The sequence below is a fragment of the Notothenia rossii genome, assembly GCF_949606895.1.
Source record: "Notothenia rossii genome assembly, chromosome: 10".
Taxonomy (NCBI): Eukaryota; Metazoa; Chordata; class Actinopteri; order Perciformes; family Nototheniidae; genus Notothenia; species Notothenia rossii.
Genome location: NC_136908.1, coordinates 57,224,207 through 57,240,241, shown reverse-complemented (window position 1 = coordinate 57,240,241; position 16,035 = coordinate 57,224,207). Strand labels below are relative to the sequence as shown.

Genomic DNA, 16,035 nt, shown 5'->3' with positions numbered 1-16,035 from the left:
AAGTCACAAAACAAAAGTAGGCATAAGCTCTTATTTTAAGAACCAGCTATCGAAAAGTCACTATTTCCAGCGGCACTAAATGATGACATTAAGATGATGTATAAGTTCTTTAAATAAAATACATTTGACACACAGGTCTATTTTGGAACAGGGAGGGATGATGGTGGCAGGAGAGGTGAGGGTGGAGGATCTCCTGATGCGGTTAAAACCTGCTGGAGGTCAAACAGCTGCAGAGACACAGCCATGGATAGACAGACTGCTCTCATTCTGTCAGTGTGAGTCAAACACACTACTCTTAACCTGCAATGTGCATCTGCAGTGTTGTTTCTGCAAGTATAATCCCCCGTTCTTTTCTAATTTGTTTACAAAATCTCAAATAAATAACAGTCTCAAGCTCCAGCTAGGAATTTTAAAGCTCTTATACTGGTGTGTGTGTGTGTGTGTGTGTGTGTGTGTGTGTGTGTGTGTGTGTGTGTGTGTGTGTGTGTGTGTGTGTGTGTGTGTGTGTGTGTGTGTGTGTGTGTGTGTGTGTGTGTGTGTGTGTGTGTGTGTGTGTGTGTGTGTGTGTGTGTGTGTGTGTGTGTGTACCTCAGCCAGCAGCACTATCCTCTTGCCATCAGGCCAGATGACGTGGTCCACCTGAGAGCGCACTCTCTCCCAGGTCAGCTCAGGAGTCCGCAGGCTCGCCTACAAGAAGAGCAGATAAACAATCATTTTTTTCTAGTGATCTTTTTTTCTCGTCTACCACTTCTGATTTCTGTTGAGCTGAGCTGTTACACATGTATTACAGCAGCTCAATTCATCAAAAAAGTTTATCAAAATTGCAATATGTTCTAGTGAATCTTTCAAAACGCAGAAATCAATTCATTAAAGACGACTTATTCTGCTAATCTAGAGGCTCATATTAGTATTTTGTGTCTCTACTGCGACACGTTAACCTTACTTTAACGTTCACAGTTGCAATATCTGTCAAAAATAATCGCAATTGTTTTTTCCCCACATGTGCAGCCCTAACATCATAACAACGGACCAGAGGTTTACTCCGTGTGTTTGGTCTTTTCCAGGATTGAATTACTGTAATAAGAGAGTCACACCTCTCTTTAGTGTCTGAACTACTATTAATAAATACTTTTCATTTTTGTTCTATTCCTAGCACTGCTGTCTCACCATTTTATGTTTAGGAGAATCATCTCTGCTCACTAATACCTCATTCACACCAACGCAACTCCGGTTCAAGTTCCGTGCTAGAGCTTTTCAGGTTCAGAACCGGTTCTTCGGTTTAGCTCCGGCTCTTTTCACACCGCCCAGAGTCCGACTGGTGCTGCGTCATTGCGTCATCGTTTGCATCATGACGTAACCGTTTGCGTGCCTGCTTCGTAAAGCCAAACCGCGCGGAAACCCCTCACAGCTGACACCGACACCAACAACAATGGCCGTTTGTGCTCCAGCTTCCTCTGTACCTCTTCAGAAGACCAGATTCCCAGTAGGTAGCTGGTCTCTTCAGTGGACCACTGCTGCTTGATAAGTTTCTCCATCGTTGTGCACAAACTGGATAAAACGTCGTCTTTTTGTTGTTGTTCAGGAGTTGATCCCGCCCCTGCCCCCGCCTCGACGTAAGCGTGACGTATGTGGTGCTTTTGCTCTGGCCGGACAATTTTTTGGTGCTCGAAATGAACCGGATTCCGGAGCTAAGAGGCTGCTCCGCTGCGGTGTGAACAGGAAAACACGGTGCTTTTCAAGCTCCAGCTCCGAACCGGCCCTGAAACACCGTTGGTGTGAATGAGGTATGTGTGTAGGACACTCTGCATGAGCACATGAGTAAAAAGCTTAATGTACTAATGATAACCAAGCTGTTCTAACAACAGCATTACACAGTGGGATCAAGTAGTAAAAAGGTAGCAATAAAGTAAGCCTAGTCAAGCTCAAGCTAATCTGCCAGTGACTGTGACATTGTCATCATGTCAGGTGGTTTGATTTATTAACTATGGTTTTGGTTTCTTTACAAGGTATTACTGGAATCTAACTGACCACATCGATCTCAGTGTTGGAGTGTCCCATGTTGCAGACGATGCAGCCGTTCTTCATGCGGTCCAGGTACTCTCTCATCACCACGTTCTTATTGCCTGATCGAGGAGGAGATGATAAAGGAGGAAGAGAAATGGTCAGGAACAGATTAGAGCTCACGAGCAAAACGAGAGATTCAAATAGGGAGAAAGCAAAAAAGGTGAAATTGACAGAGTTTTGTCAAATGAATTTTCAAACAGTCTTCAATAAGGTTCAAATAAATATATAGGGGAATGAGTCTATATCCATTTCTGTAAAACTTGGTTTTATTGCTTTTAATTTAACAATTTAGCATTGTTAAATTAGTATGGAAATGTTCAACCAAATGATATATGTATAAGTTACATTTTCGGTTGGAAATATGATAAAGGATGAACTCAGCTGCAAAGGATATGATACATGTAGTCAGTGGCCGTTTCTCAATGTCGAGTAAAGCTGCTCCAGAGCCACTATTTCAAGCATACTACGTCATCGAGTGGCGCCGAATCACTGTTTAAATATCCAGCATACATGTGCTACTGAGCAAGCCTCCTCCACATTGAGAAACGGCCTATGTCTTCATTATTCTTACTGATAATAGCTTATCCCCGTATTTCACTTAACAATCATTTGCAAGAAACCGATAAGCTTAATGGATTCAAAGCCTATACTGGTTTATTTATTTACACCACTTTCTAACTAAAAAGGGAAAATCTGACATGAATCCCATGCAGCTTCTTCTACCTCTTATCTGTCATATTGCAGTCACCCTGTGAGAGAGCCCCACTGCTGCAGGCCTGCCAGCGAAACATTAAGTAATGACGCAGAGAGGCGAGTAATTCTCCGCTCTAATTAAGTGCAACTCCCTGGCTGCTGATCTGAGAACTTGATTAGTGACTGTTTAGACCCCGCCGACAAAGACTGAGAATCTGCGCGGTCATCCTGAAGAAACAATGAGAGACCGGCATGTTCCTCACACAGAGGGCCACGGATGAGGCTGACCTGTGCAGGTGATGACGATGTCCACCTGTCTGATGACTTCATTCAGCTTCACCAGCCTGAAGCCGTCCATGCTATGATTGGGAGATAAAAGGTGTGAGGCTAATGAAACACAGCAGTGGTGCATAGGAAGTGAAACGAGTGGAGTCTTACCACGCCTGCAAGGCACAGATGGGGTCGATCTCTGTGACGTACACGATGGAGCCCATGGCTTTGAGGGCAGCGCAGCAGCCTTTTCCCACCTGGGAGTGAACGACATGAGATTATATTATACGGTAGTGAGACAGCAGTATGTTTCAATCAATAATCCATCTGTTAAAGCAGGTGGTGTTTCATTGAGAGCCTGTGCAGTTGGTTTATCGCAGCTGTTGTGTCACTGGACATCAAATGTTTTCTTTATTTAGAGTCACATTACAGCCTGTTTTAAAAAAACGTAGAAAATGTAAACAAAATGGTCACTTCCGGGAAAATGCATGCATCCACATAATCCCAAATGTCCTTACATGTCGTCAAATGTAACTTGGGTGATTCTTTCACAGAAGCAGCTAAACTCACTACTCCAAATTAGTATTTTCTTTTGAATACTAGTAGATGTTGAATGTAGAAACCCAAACTGGATGCACCGAATAAAAGTTTTTTTTTTTTTTTCACCCTTCTTTTTAAAACATAATATCATTTTTTTCCCTCCAAACTACATGAATTATTCAACAGTTTTCCTATAATGGAACATTCAGCAAAACAGAATACATTTGTATTATACATACTAGCCAACGCTATAGATGGTGAGGATTTTCTATTCAAAGCTTAAGGACCCGTCACAATTTATATGAAAAAAGCAGTTAAAGTGGACCTATCATGCTATATTTGAATAATATAGTGTAGGACCATACCTATATAAGGCATATTTATACTTTTTATTTTTCAAAATACCAAACAGATCATGCATTTTAGCCATTCCTCATTTCGCTCAATTTAACACAGTCTTTGCATCATGGGCTGATTCTGTGAGAACAGCACCATCTACAGGCCTGGCATATGTACTACAGCGTCTCCAGCGCTTTCCAACGGCAATGTCCGTGGCTGTCTCCTCCTGATTGGTGGAGTTGGCCCAATAGGTGTAGCGCCACTTCTGTGACGTCATAGAAGTGTTCAAATCTGGATCAGTCTGTATCAGATCCGTTGCAGCCCCTTTTTAAGAGATTTGGGTATCGAGGAAAATAGAGAGGGTTGTGTTTTCGGACACTTGGTGAGTTCCCTGGAACACCGGGGGAACACATATTCATGTATAAAAGACGTACAAAAGTGCATTTTGCATGATAGGTCAGCCTTAAAAAAAAAAAACGTTGCATTCTTATTTCCATGTCCTTACTTGCTTTGGTGCCAAACAAAAAAGGGAAACTGATCTTCTAGCTCTAAATCTCTCCATTTTCAAAAGTGGATTTACTATACCTAACTTATTATTCCAGTCATCATAGTATTTCAGAATAGAAGTGTAAGATGTAGGTGTCTCAGTGAACAGGCCTGTATGAAAATGTCCGCCTTACCTCTCCGTATCCACACACCACCACCTGTTTGCCTCCAAACATGACATCAGTGGTCCTCTTCAGGCTGAGGACAGAAACACCATTATTTCTCTGGCCGACTGATTCATATTCAGACAGTATGGAACAGAGTGGGTCTGCCCCGCCACATTGAATACTCTAAAACTATAAAATATTCTGTTTTAATATACGTCTCATACCCGTCGAGGATGGACTCCCTGCAGCAGTACAGGTTGTCAAACTTCTGCTTGGTCACCGAGTCGTTGACGTTCATGGCTGGAACACACAGCTTCCCCGCCTTGGACAGCTGGTACAACCTACACACACACACACACACAAATAACAAATAACTGTAAATAACTCAATCTATGCAATAATAATAATTGTTTTATGCTTAGTGTTGACAAGCCGCTTCAACCACTAGTCATACTTTACCTTAAGGACAGACTAAATAATGACTAAACTCAAAAATAAAACGAATATGCCGCTCAAAATTATTTTCCATTCAATTTTAGAAAGGCAAATGCCTGACAAATACAACCTGAAGCAGAATATTTATGCATTTGTTATTTTATGTCAACCTTTTTGTATAAAAGGAGCTGCATAAATAAATAGTTATTAATGTTAACATTTTCACCACTAGATGGCGATGGTATACCAGAAACTGTGCGTGTCTAAGTGTCTATAAGCTGTCAGTTTTGTAAAAGCTATACTTGTACATTCTCCCAATTAAACTAGAGCGACCTGGTTTTATCTGGGTCGAGAAGTAATATATATTTTGAAAACTTTGCTTAAGATAATGAAGGATGTGTGCATGTGTTGTGTCCCACCTGTGCACACCGGTAACACTCTCCTCTACAATGCCCTTTATCTTCTTGAACATGTTGGGGTATTTTTTATAGATCCAGTGAGTCAGGTCTCCACCGTCATCCAGGATCTGACAGAGAGAAAAACAGAGAGAGAAACACAATTAACACATTTTAAAAATGTTTAACTGACCCTGCAAATAAGGTTAGTTAACACATTTTTAAATAGGGAGTCCTTTCTCAAACCTAGATTTAGTACTGTGGTAAAAATAAAACCACCTCCAACAGGGACTGTAGGTTAACAAAACATTTTATTACAAAGATATTATTGTAAAGTAGGCTTTATTTAGAGTGTAGGTGTGCTACCATGTTGGGTTGCCAGCCTTCCACGTTGACACAGCGGTCGATGCACCACCAGAAGTCGTCCTCTGACTCACCCTTCCATGCAAACACACTGAAACCTAGAATCGAGACAGGAAGTATTTTATATATATATATATACAGAGAAGAGCAGAAAAGGATTTGGTCACACACACACAGTCTCACCTCCTTCTGCCAGAGCAGCTGCCACTTCGTTCTGGGTGGAGTAGATGTTGCAGGCGGCCCATCGACACTGAGCCCCCAGAGCTGAGAGGGTCTCCATCAGCACCTGAGGAGGAGGGGAGTTTGTCATAACTGCTGCCGTAAAACCATCTTATGTTAAAGGTCCCCTATTATACTGTTTTTCATCAATATATTATAGTTCTCAGATATATATACAAAACATGTCTCTGAAGTGTTTGGCTCCAAACACCAAACAGATCATTGCAGCATTACCCATAATCCCCTCTGTTTCAGCCCCGTTTCAAAAGTGCTGATTCTCTGTCTGTTACTTTAGATGAAAATAAGGAGCCCCTCCCCACGCCCCTCTGAGAGAGATTTGGTTAAAAAGAACACAATGGTGCTCTAGGAAAGTTTTTCTCAAACTTTTTCATATCAATGACCACTTAACCAATAAATAACCACTCGTGGACCACCTAACTCCGCAAATATCCAAAATCACAGTTTTTCTAGAGCTTAAGCTCGCTCCATTGCGGAGATATTCCCGCGACAGTGCGGAAAACTTAAATATATTTATTTATTTCAAATGTTAAATGTTACCAATATACTCACGGACCACTAGGGGGCGATCACGGGCAACCAGTGGTCCGTGGACCACACTTTGAGAAGCACTGCTCTAGGAGGAGATTCAGGTGATACGGTGTGGGGGGGGAGGGGGTTACCTTGGTTGGTGATTGGCTAATGGTTACACAAGCCAAAAAATCGTTATGACATCATAAAGCGGCCAACATCTGATCAGCTCATTTTCAGACATGTTTTTATAGAAATGGATCAGGACAAAAAGAGAGAGAATGTTTTTTCCTGAAACTTTCAGAATCTCTTTACACAGACGGGACACATGTTGTATACAACACGTGGGAAGTGGATTTTGCATAATAGGTGACCTTTAAAAAGGTGTGTGTGTTTTGCATTCCCACTCACAGCAGTCTGGGCAGTGATGTGGGTGCAGCCCACCACCTTGGCTCCAGCGAGGGGCTTCTCCCCCTGGGCTCGCTTCCTCAGAGCCATCAGGGCCGGCATCTCTGAAAGACACACGAGGGAGCGGATAATCAGCTGGATGTTTGAGGAATCCCAAACGTTTAATCCTTCTGATACTTCATCGCTAATCCATCGACTCATCCAGCTGACGGAGTTACTGATGCTAAGAGTGTGTGTGTGTGTGTGTGTGTGTGTGTGTGTGTGTGTGTGTGTGTGTGTGTGTGTGTGTGTGTGTGTGTGACAGAACGTAGCCTGTAGGGTTCAGCTGCATGTTCTGTGAAGTCATTAGGCAATGATATGTATAAATGGTGTTTACGCGTTGGTTTTTAAAGGGTGTTCTCACTTGCCAGTCTCATATTTACAAAGCCATATGTTTGTATTACTGATGTTACAATTAGGATTTGAAAGGGAACTTGGTTATTTGATTAAGTAATCACTGCCGGTTGTTTGGTTTACCTTGCTCTGCAATCTCGATCTCTCTGCGTCCGAAGTCGGCCTGTTTGATGTTTTTGATGCAGAAGTCTCCGTTGCCCTTGGAGTTCTTCTGCTGTTTGTCCCGGGGAGACGTCTCATCGTCAGAGCTGTCCGTGTACGACGCCGCTAAAAAAGAAACGCGCATAAAAACAACAGAACTGTCAGTATGTGACACACATAAAATAGGTAGAAAATTAGCTTGTATCGAATTAACTAATATAATCGTTTGGTTCGTCATCAAATGGTTTCATTTCTACTTATCTCAAACTACAACACATTTAAGGAGGTTTCCTATAGAGACTTTGTGAAGATGCCATTATTTACTTTCAACTGCCATCTGCTCACAACACAATAACGTGAGCCAAACTGAAACGTCTGCTCTATTTCTGCTCGACTTCACTCACTGTGGGTTAATAATCTGGTTTGAGAGAAAAAAATTAAATGCAGTAGCCTTTGATGGTAGCTTGTTGATTTAAAATGAAAGGCAAGTAACCCTTCTCTCTTGGACCAATCAGTGTCACTGCTCCACCTTCTAAATTAGCTTTGAACCGGCCAAGGCGTTATAAAAACCAGTATCTACCCACAACTTTGCTAATGGAAAACACAAAAGAGTAAGTTCAGTTGTGTATTGGACTCCTGAGATGTTTGTTCCCATGACACTTCTACTATGGCCTATGTTTATGCATTGGTAACCCCTAGCTTACAAGGATTGTATTGAACTGTTTAACCGTAAGGATCACAGCCAATGGTCAACAGAGGGATCAGCAGGTTCAGCTGACTAAGTGTTCTCAAGCCATGACTCGGCAATACCTGCAGTCTGAACAAGGATCGATTACATTGGTACCTTTAAGCGCAGGCATTATTTCAGGCCAGTCAAAGTACCGATGGACCCTTTTTAGTTAACTTCGCGACACCCATTGGCCTGATGATGACACACAGCACTCGGCGCCACTAAGACAAAACATCACAGCTTCAATGTCAGCGTGTTTACAACCGGCTTATGGATCAGTTTCATAAATCCTCTTCCCTTCACTCTCCTCGTCTCTTTTGGGATGCACTGATAAAAACGGAAGCGCTGGTTAACGCGGGCATTACATTCAGCCCACGGTCACGGCCATGTCTTACTTTAATCTTCTGTTTTACTCCCTTTAAAGCCTATGTATATGTGTTTTCATACTGCCATGTGTTTATACCTCGCCTTAATGACTTTATTTCCATGTAAAGCACCTTCAGTATCTTGCTGATTTGTTTTTATGTATTTTCAACAGCAAGGACATTCAGAGCTTTGAGGTTTCAAATTGCAGAAACAAACACAATGGTTCTTGGTTTCTTCACTGTGAATAAAGCCTGGATTTTTCCTCAAGCCTGCAATTTGACTTTGGTAGGCCACAGATTTATTCTGCCCAGCACAGAGTTTAATTGATTATGAAGCCATGTGTAAAAACCCCTCTGCAAAAACTCCAGTCCCTTTCCAATATGAGACTGCAGTAGAATGTAAAGATGGTAAAAATGTGCTTTAACACTAAAGGGAAGCATGTCACAGCAGCACATGACCATGCAGCATGACCATGGATGGATCAGTAGCAGAAAACACTGGGTTCCTTGCCAGCACTGTAACAATACTGCAGTTAGAGAACATGCTGTACTGTGCCAGAAAGGAAAAGGGCTTTAAAGTGATAATCCATGAGTCTACCATTTTCTTTTGAAACCCCCCATCCGTACTGACAGGAAGAAAGGGTGGAGGTGGGAGGGGGGGAAGCGTGAGGAGAGGAGATCATGAGGGTGGATGCACCGATACTACAAAGGATAGTGTCTGGGACAAAGCCAAAGACACGAGCTGGTAAAGATAAAGTCTTGGAGGAGAATATACTTGACCCATTCTGAGACTTGGGGATACTACTATAACACTACTTGATATCTTCCAATCTACCAGCCAGAATTATAACTGTTATTTTAGATTCACCGTTCAAATGTAACTTGGTGTGCATTAAAAATAGCAATCCATTGTGAGGAATTGTACCCTTCAACAATGTCAGATAAAGGGCCAAACAGAAAAAGTCAGATTTCTCTTTTCTTTCTGGGCATTCGTCCAAAACCGACCCAGTTCGAAGAGTAATACAAGTTCTCCTGTTAGACTAATGTAAACCTGCATTCAGTCCTCTTGTACTTTTATCCATTTGAATGGTTTTGCTCTTAGCCAATCGCCGCAAGTGACCAAGCTACGTGTGATTGGCGCCCACTACAGCAGCAGCTATGGGGAGAAGAAGTGGTTGAACTTTACGCAATTACATTACATGTTACTTGTTATTAGGGATGTCCCGATCACCTTTTTTTGCTCCCGATCCGATTTCGATCATTTGATTTTGACAATTTGCCGATACCGATTTTTCCGGATCCGATCTTTATGCAATGCATTAAGAGAAAAAAAAGAAAAAAAGCATTCAAGTTGTCCTTTAAGGTTATTTTTTTATTTAAATTGGATATTCTATCCAACATGGATATAGCTTCTTTCTTTCACAGCAGCATTGGATCAGTTCAGTTGTGCAGCATTGGATCAAAACAAAATAAAGCTTATCAGTGCTCGTTAGCTTACTGCTACAATTAGACACTGCGCCCTGCCCACTCTGTTGCCAGATTTGAGAGAAATAAGCAACCAGGTCTATGAAAACAAGCCCCAAAGAAGCAGCACATACATGATGTTGTGTAATTTGAAACCAAAACTAAGGCCTCAGGATGAATTTAAGACTTGAACATGGTCAATTTTGTTTTCTAACATTGAATTAAAATAAATTAAAAAAAAAAAAAAGTATTTAAAAAAAAAAAAAAAATCCCGATCCCCGATTTTTTTCTCCCGATTCCGATCTTTTGAAAATCACGTGATCGGCTCCGATCCCCGATCACGTGATCGGATCGGGACATCTCTACTTGTTAGACACTTTTATCCAAAGCGACTTACATAACATATTTTATTCTCAGTAGCAACATTCTTCTTGTGTGCAGTGAGATTAAGTACCTTGGTCATTATATCTCTGATGATTTCAAAGATGAAAAAGACATCGCTGCAAACTGTATGCCCAGGCAAACATATTAATGCAGAAATTTCACAAGTGCTCTGTAGATGTCAAGGTATCACTTTTGAAAGCGTAACTACAAGGCTAGCAACATGCAAAAACTAAAAGTTGCATACGATGATGCTTTACGGTTGCTGGTGAGGGTACCAAGATGGCACAGTGTCAGCCAGCTGTTTGTTAACTTGGGGGTACCTACCTGTCAAGCCCTTTTAAGAAATGTAATGTACAAATTCATGTGTCCCCTAGAAGAGTCAGACAATCATGTTATCTCGACTTTAATTAACCCTGTGAAGACTTCTACTCGGTTCTCTTCCATGATTTGGAGACATTGGCGCAACAGCCTCTACAGACAGTGAGCATGTGTGGCTCAGATTGAATGAATACTCAATACTCTGTTGACAATCCCCACAGGAGCAATTTGGGGTGAAGAGTGTCTTGCCCAGGGACACGACGACATGCTGACTGCAGTGGGGTTTGAACCTGTGACCACCTGATCCGAACACCAACGCACTAGACCACTGTGCCACATGCCAATTAACTGCTTCCATCCACAAGATTGGTATCAAAATAAATAGACAAAAAAAAAAAAAAGAATTCTATTGGTATTGGTTTAATTTTGTAGCCCTAAAAGAAACTGCACTTGAGGCAATTTCTTCAAACTTTCTGGAGCCACAAAGGGGTACAAATGTGGTAAAAATGAATGACATATATTAAAGTATTTCACCGTAACAAATCTATAATTCTTACATATACATGTTCACAAAACAAAATGAACACACACACTTTTTTCCTCTCATTCAAAACCTTAACAGAAACCTTTTATAATCCTAATCTAAACCAAAGTGTTCCTGGGAAAAGTACTCCTGATGTGTTCAGTGTGTCCTCTGCACTGTGGGAACCATCAGAAAAATGAGAGGCACTCCAGTGAGGGAATTATGGGAGAAGACAGGGAATCAGCAGACAGGGTGGGAGAAAAAAAGAGAAAGAGGATAACACAGGTGGTTCAAAAGGGCTGCACATGTTTCTGAGAAAGAAACCGTAATGTTGGCAGCACTGACGCATTTCAATTAAGGTCCAGTTGCTGCCGGTAATAGGTTGAGTTGAGCAAAGGCAAAAAATAGTTGAATGCGGGCCGAGTGCTCCAATAATGAACTTAATATCTAGTGAAATAAATCCAGATCTTTAGTCATGATCAGAGGTGAGAGGAGAGAAGCAAAGAGTAGAGGAAGATTGAAAACAGGAGAACACAAGATGTGTGTTACAGGGGGATTGGAACAAATCCAAAATCTCACCATAAAAAGGGGACCCGACACCGAGAGTGCCAACGTTGATCTTAGACCAGTAAAGTGAGCACAGAGCTGAATTCAACAAGCATAGCATTAAATATATAAGTTCTTGCAGTTCTCTCGAAAACAAAGAGTAATACATTTCAAGCCTGATTTTTCACTTCCTGAAAGAAAGAATGGCATGGTTTAAATCAGCTGACCCCGTCTGGTAATACCAACCCTAAAAAAACATATGGTGGCCAGCAAACATGCCGGTGCGAGGTCACAGGACCAATATATTTAATCATCTCTCAGCAAGAGTATTATACACTCACTATATTTTCAGCATCCATCCCATATTACTGACTGAAACTCCATTTGTCCATCTGCCATCCATCTGTTTGTCCATTATATTCTGCCACTGGACATGACGCCATCCAGGCAATACAGACTAAGTGATCACGTAAATGACCCTGACACACAGCAGGAACTCTAAAAGCAGAGTTATCAGCAATGTGTGCACACTGCTTAATCTGCTTAAATTTTTGGATGGTTTTTGAGTGCAGAACAGGATTATTAATATTAGAGTGCGCTCTCGAAACACAAAAGACAGTACTGGGTTAAGGGTTTGCCTTTTTTAAAGTTAAAGTTTGACATTTTTTTGAAAAACAGCACTCTTATTTGTTGTACCTTATTGAGAAAAGTCCAGGAAGTAATGAAATAATCCAGCATTACTTTCCCCTAAAACCCCAACAAGATTTTTGTATCCGTTGTTGTACCAATTAACAAACACTCTTGAATAATGTTTAACTTGTGGGCTTAAGAGCAGCTGGTAGAACCTTTTTAGAGAAGCTGTTTCTCCATTTTCAGCCTTTAGTGCCTGCTTTCCCTTCTTTACCTATCTCACTTGACCCCAACTACAAAGTACAATCAGGCCAAGCAAACAGGTTTCCAAGGGAAAACGCTTTCTTTATCTCTGTTGTCGTAAAAAAACAACCGTAATGGAAACATGTCCACTGGCGGTGAGATAAATTGTGGGCTGTTGGGATTGAGCAACAGGAAGTGTCTACCTGAGCTGTAGCTGTCTGTGGAGGACTGGGAGATGGAGCGGGACAGGGAGCGCCGGCCGATCTTGGAGGGCCGCTTGGTGAACTCCTGCTTCTGGTCCGCAAACTGGATCTGTGGGTGGACGGAGCAAAAGGGAGAGATCAGAGCGCGGAACAGATTTTACAGCTGCATTGGTTAAGATCACATAAAAAAAGGGTTATTTTTGTTAATATGAATTTTCAAGTGGGCCCATGTATAAGGGTATAAGGGTCTGTGTCCAAATAGTGCATTTTTCTGGCAGAAAGGCACTCGGAGAAACCTCCTCTCAGTGATTCATCGAAAAATACACCCTAGAGACTATTTTTGTTGAAATCTTTACAACAAATCCCCGCTGTTGTGTGACATGCTTGGATTGCATTATCCGTTTTCCACTTTGACATTGCTTTTTTTCACATCTAACCTTAAGGTTCTTGCTCTCACACTTTGTATTAATTAGTGAGCTTCATGGCTCAGTCTGAAAGCCTTATAGTGGGAAGGACGATCTGTGTCTTTTAGAGTTTCCGTCTAAAACATTCTGTCAAAAACAAGATTTTTCACAAATGTCTACAGGCCTGTTCTGAAAAGTTGAAATACTTTATGCTGCTACTTTTCTTGCTGGATGTAGCACTTTTTCACGAGGTAACCCCATTCAGCGGCATGTGCTCTGTTCTCATTGGAATCAATAAAAAAAAAGTTGTATATGGACCAGGTATCTCTTCTTTCAAATGACCACAAGGTTTTTTTTAGCAAACTCTCTTGCAATATGGGAATTGGGGCTGTCAGTAGACTTAAAGAGAACATCTATTTTGTATGACTCTTTCTTTATGTTGCGTCGATGCAAGGACAGCAGAATAAGCGTTTTTTTTAAGATATAAGGTTAACGATAAAAAGAACAGACAGAATATTGGCAGTGCCGTCTGCAAGAGAGTAGTTGAGTTCACTCTGACTTTAAAAGATAATGAAGACAATGGGGCCATTATCAACCCGGTGACAAGGCCACACAGCTGACACAAGGTACAACAGTTCAGCCGGGTCTGTGAAATACGTGGGTGTATGGTTTCATTAACTGTAGCCAGATCACAAACTGACCATGGTTCTATCGCATTGTTAATCTTTTTCCGTTATTAGAGTCAATAGCTTGGTGCATTATAATCCATGTAGTGATAACATTAAGAGTATTAATAGGTTACTTATTCCTACCATTAAAAAAAACATGCGATAAGAACAAAACGTGTAAATAGGGTTCGTGAAGAGGGGCATGAAAAAGCAATCAAACTGAGAAAAGCTTTTGAATGAGCTCAAATTCCCCAATGCCACATAGACTGAGGCTTTAAAGAGTCGATAAAGAGAAACAGAATGAGTCAGTGCTATTCTTTTTTCACCGTCCTCATTCTCCTCGTTTGAAAAGGACCGTCCGTGTGTACAATACAAGCAAATATTTTCAGGTTTTAATCGAACAGAAATTGCAGGACCCAGCTCACGAAGAACATCGAGTCAACTAGAGGTCTCACACCGTTTCATGAGAAAAAGTTGTATACTTTTGATGATTGAATATAATAATGTATTTTCTCTCAGGTCTATGAGCAATTTCTTAGAGGGACCATATAATGCTTATTTTTAGTTTTCTTTTGTATTTTGAGCCTCTACTGGGACATGTCTCCATGCTTTAATGTTCAAAAAGCTCTTTATTTTTCTCATACTGCCTGTGCTGCAGCACCTCTTTTCACCCTCTGTCTGAAACCAGAGCCCAGTCTGCTCTGATTGGTTGGCTGGTCGGCTCTGTTGTGATTGGTCAACAGCTTAGAGATGTCCCGTCCCTTAGCTTATCAATTACAATGTGTTGGAGCGCTAGCCGATCGAAGCACGAGTGTTACGTAGTGATGTCACTATAATAAAAAGTAAACAAAGGAGTCCAATCGAGGCGTTTCAGAAGGGGAGTGCGTAGGAGAGAAACTCTGGGATTTAAGCCTTTTCAGACCATTTACATTTACCAAAAAACACACTACAGGGAAGGGAAGATCCCAAAAAGCATAATAAGGCCTCTAAGACACATGCTGTGGCTCAATCAGGAGACTTCACTCAGTAGCATGTGAATTTTGACTGCATCATCCGGGTAGTCACGGCACACTGACGCTTGTTTCTCAATATGAACAAATTCAATACTGCAAGTGTAAGTACAGAAGTCTGTTGAATTATGAGGGGTCAAATGCCAATATTGAAACAAACAGCTGTTCGTCAAATGAGGGCGACCTAAGCTAACACTACAAACATGACATGACAGAGCCTCCCTAAAGAGACCTATATGCCTTATGTAAGAAATTCACAGAGGACAGCTAATGGGGGCGGCAACACTCTGGTCCTACTCTAGTACAATCAATAGTAGTGACTCGGCAACATGTAAAAAAGCTCATTTTACAAATGCTGGCTTCTTTTCGGTAAGGTTATAATGTGAAGTTCATTAAATCTACATTTTAGAGGACAGCTTGTAAAATAAATCTCATTGACAATGAAGAAACAAATACGCAGTTAAAGACGATTTTCTCCGATTTTACATATAAAACAGTGTAGAAACCACGCTATGACATGAGAAATGTATGCGGACTGCTGAGCAAACAATCTGTTGTGTCCATGACAAGCTGCAACTATACTTTTTTTACTGTCTCGTTAACCGAGTCTTTTTTCTCCTTCTGTGACATTTTCCATCGTCCTTTACATTATGGATGGTGACTGATTGGGAACAGGGTGACATGTCAATAATGAATCCTAACTCAATACTGGGACTCATGGGAGCTCACCCAAGTCACCTTCCACTCATGTGTGTGTGACTGTTAAATTGGCCTGCAGGGAAACCAAATGGTATAGTAGCTAAAATGTGCTTTTCTTCTGGTGGAAAACGCAGTAGGAGCAACATGGTTGTGCGATACTGGGAGAGAAGCCAGGAGCAGAGACCCCACCGAGGTGGACTGTGAAGTTTGGCAAGGGTGACTCGGACAGCTTGTTCACACTTGTTTACGACGCTACTAGTCCGGTACAAATGCGTGTGCATAAGGTAGATAATAGTTCCCGATGTTACTAAGCAACTCTGACAGTTTGAAACATTGTGCTATTCTGACACGCAAAGTCCTGAAAACACAAAATAAGGAACTACCCTGTCTCTGATTTTCCTTTCATG

At 41.4% G+C, this 16,035-nt stretch overlaps 1 protein-coding gene across 2 annotated transcripts in view; it reads right to left on the bottom strand.

Annotated features, from left to right (window-relative positions):
* Window positions 1-16,035, bottom strand: part of ahcyl2b (adenosylhomocysteinase like 2b) — a gene marked incomplete at its 3' end in the record, with an annotated part of 43,238 nt that overhangs the window by 4,352 nt on the left and 22,851 nt on the right. For both annotated transcript variants that reach the window (XM_079652907.1, XM_079652908.1), the window contains exons 2-13: window positions 12,848-12,956; window positions 7,424-7,567; window positions 6,911-7,011; window positions 5,936-6,038; window positions 5,756-5,850; window positions 5,414-5,520; window positions 4,784-4,900; window positions 4,587-4,650; window positions 3,196-3,284; window positions 3,046-3,116; window positions 2,029-2,123; window positions 589-687 (exon numbers count right to left, since the gene is read on the bottom strand). In XM_079652907.1, coding sequence (XP_079509033.1) covers window positions 589-687; window positions 2,029-2,123; window positions 3,046-3,116; window positions 3,196-3,284; window positions 4,587-4,650; window positions 4,784-4,900; window positions 5,414-5,520; window positions 5,756-5,850; window positions 5,936-6,038; window positions 6,911-7,011; window positions 7,424-7,567; window positions 12,848-12,956 — 1,194 coding nt within the window. The remainder of the gene's footprint in view (window positions 1-588; window positions 688-2,028; window positions 2,124-3,045; window positions 3,117-3,195; window positions 3,285-4,586; window positions 4,651-4,783; window positions 4,901-5,413; window positions 5,521-5,755; window positions 5,851-5,935; window positions 6,039-6,910; window positions 7,012-7,423; window positions 7,568-12,847; window positions 12,957-16,035) is intronic.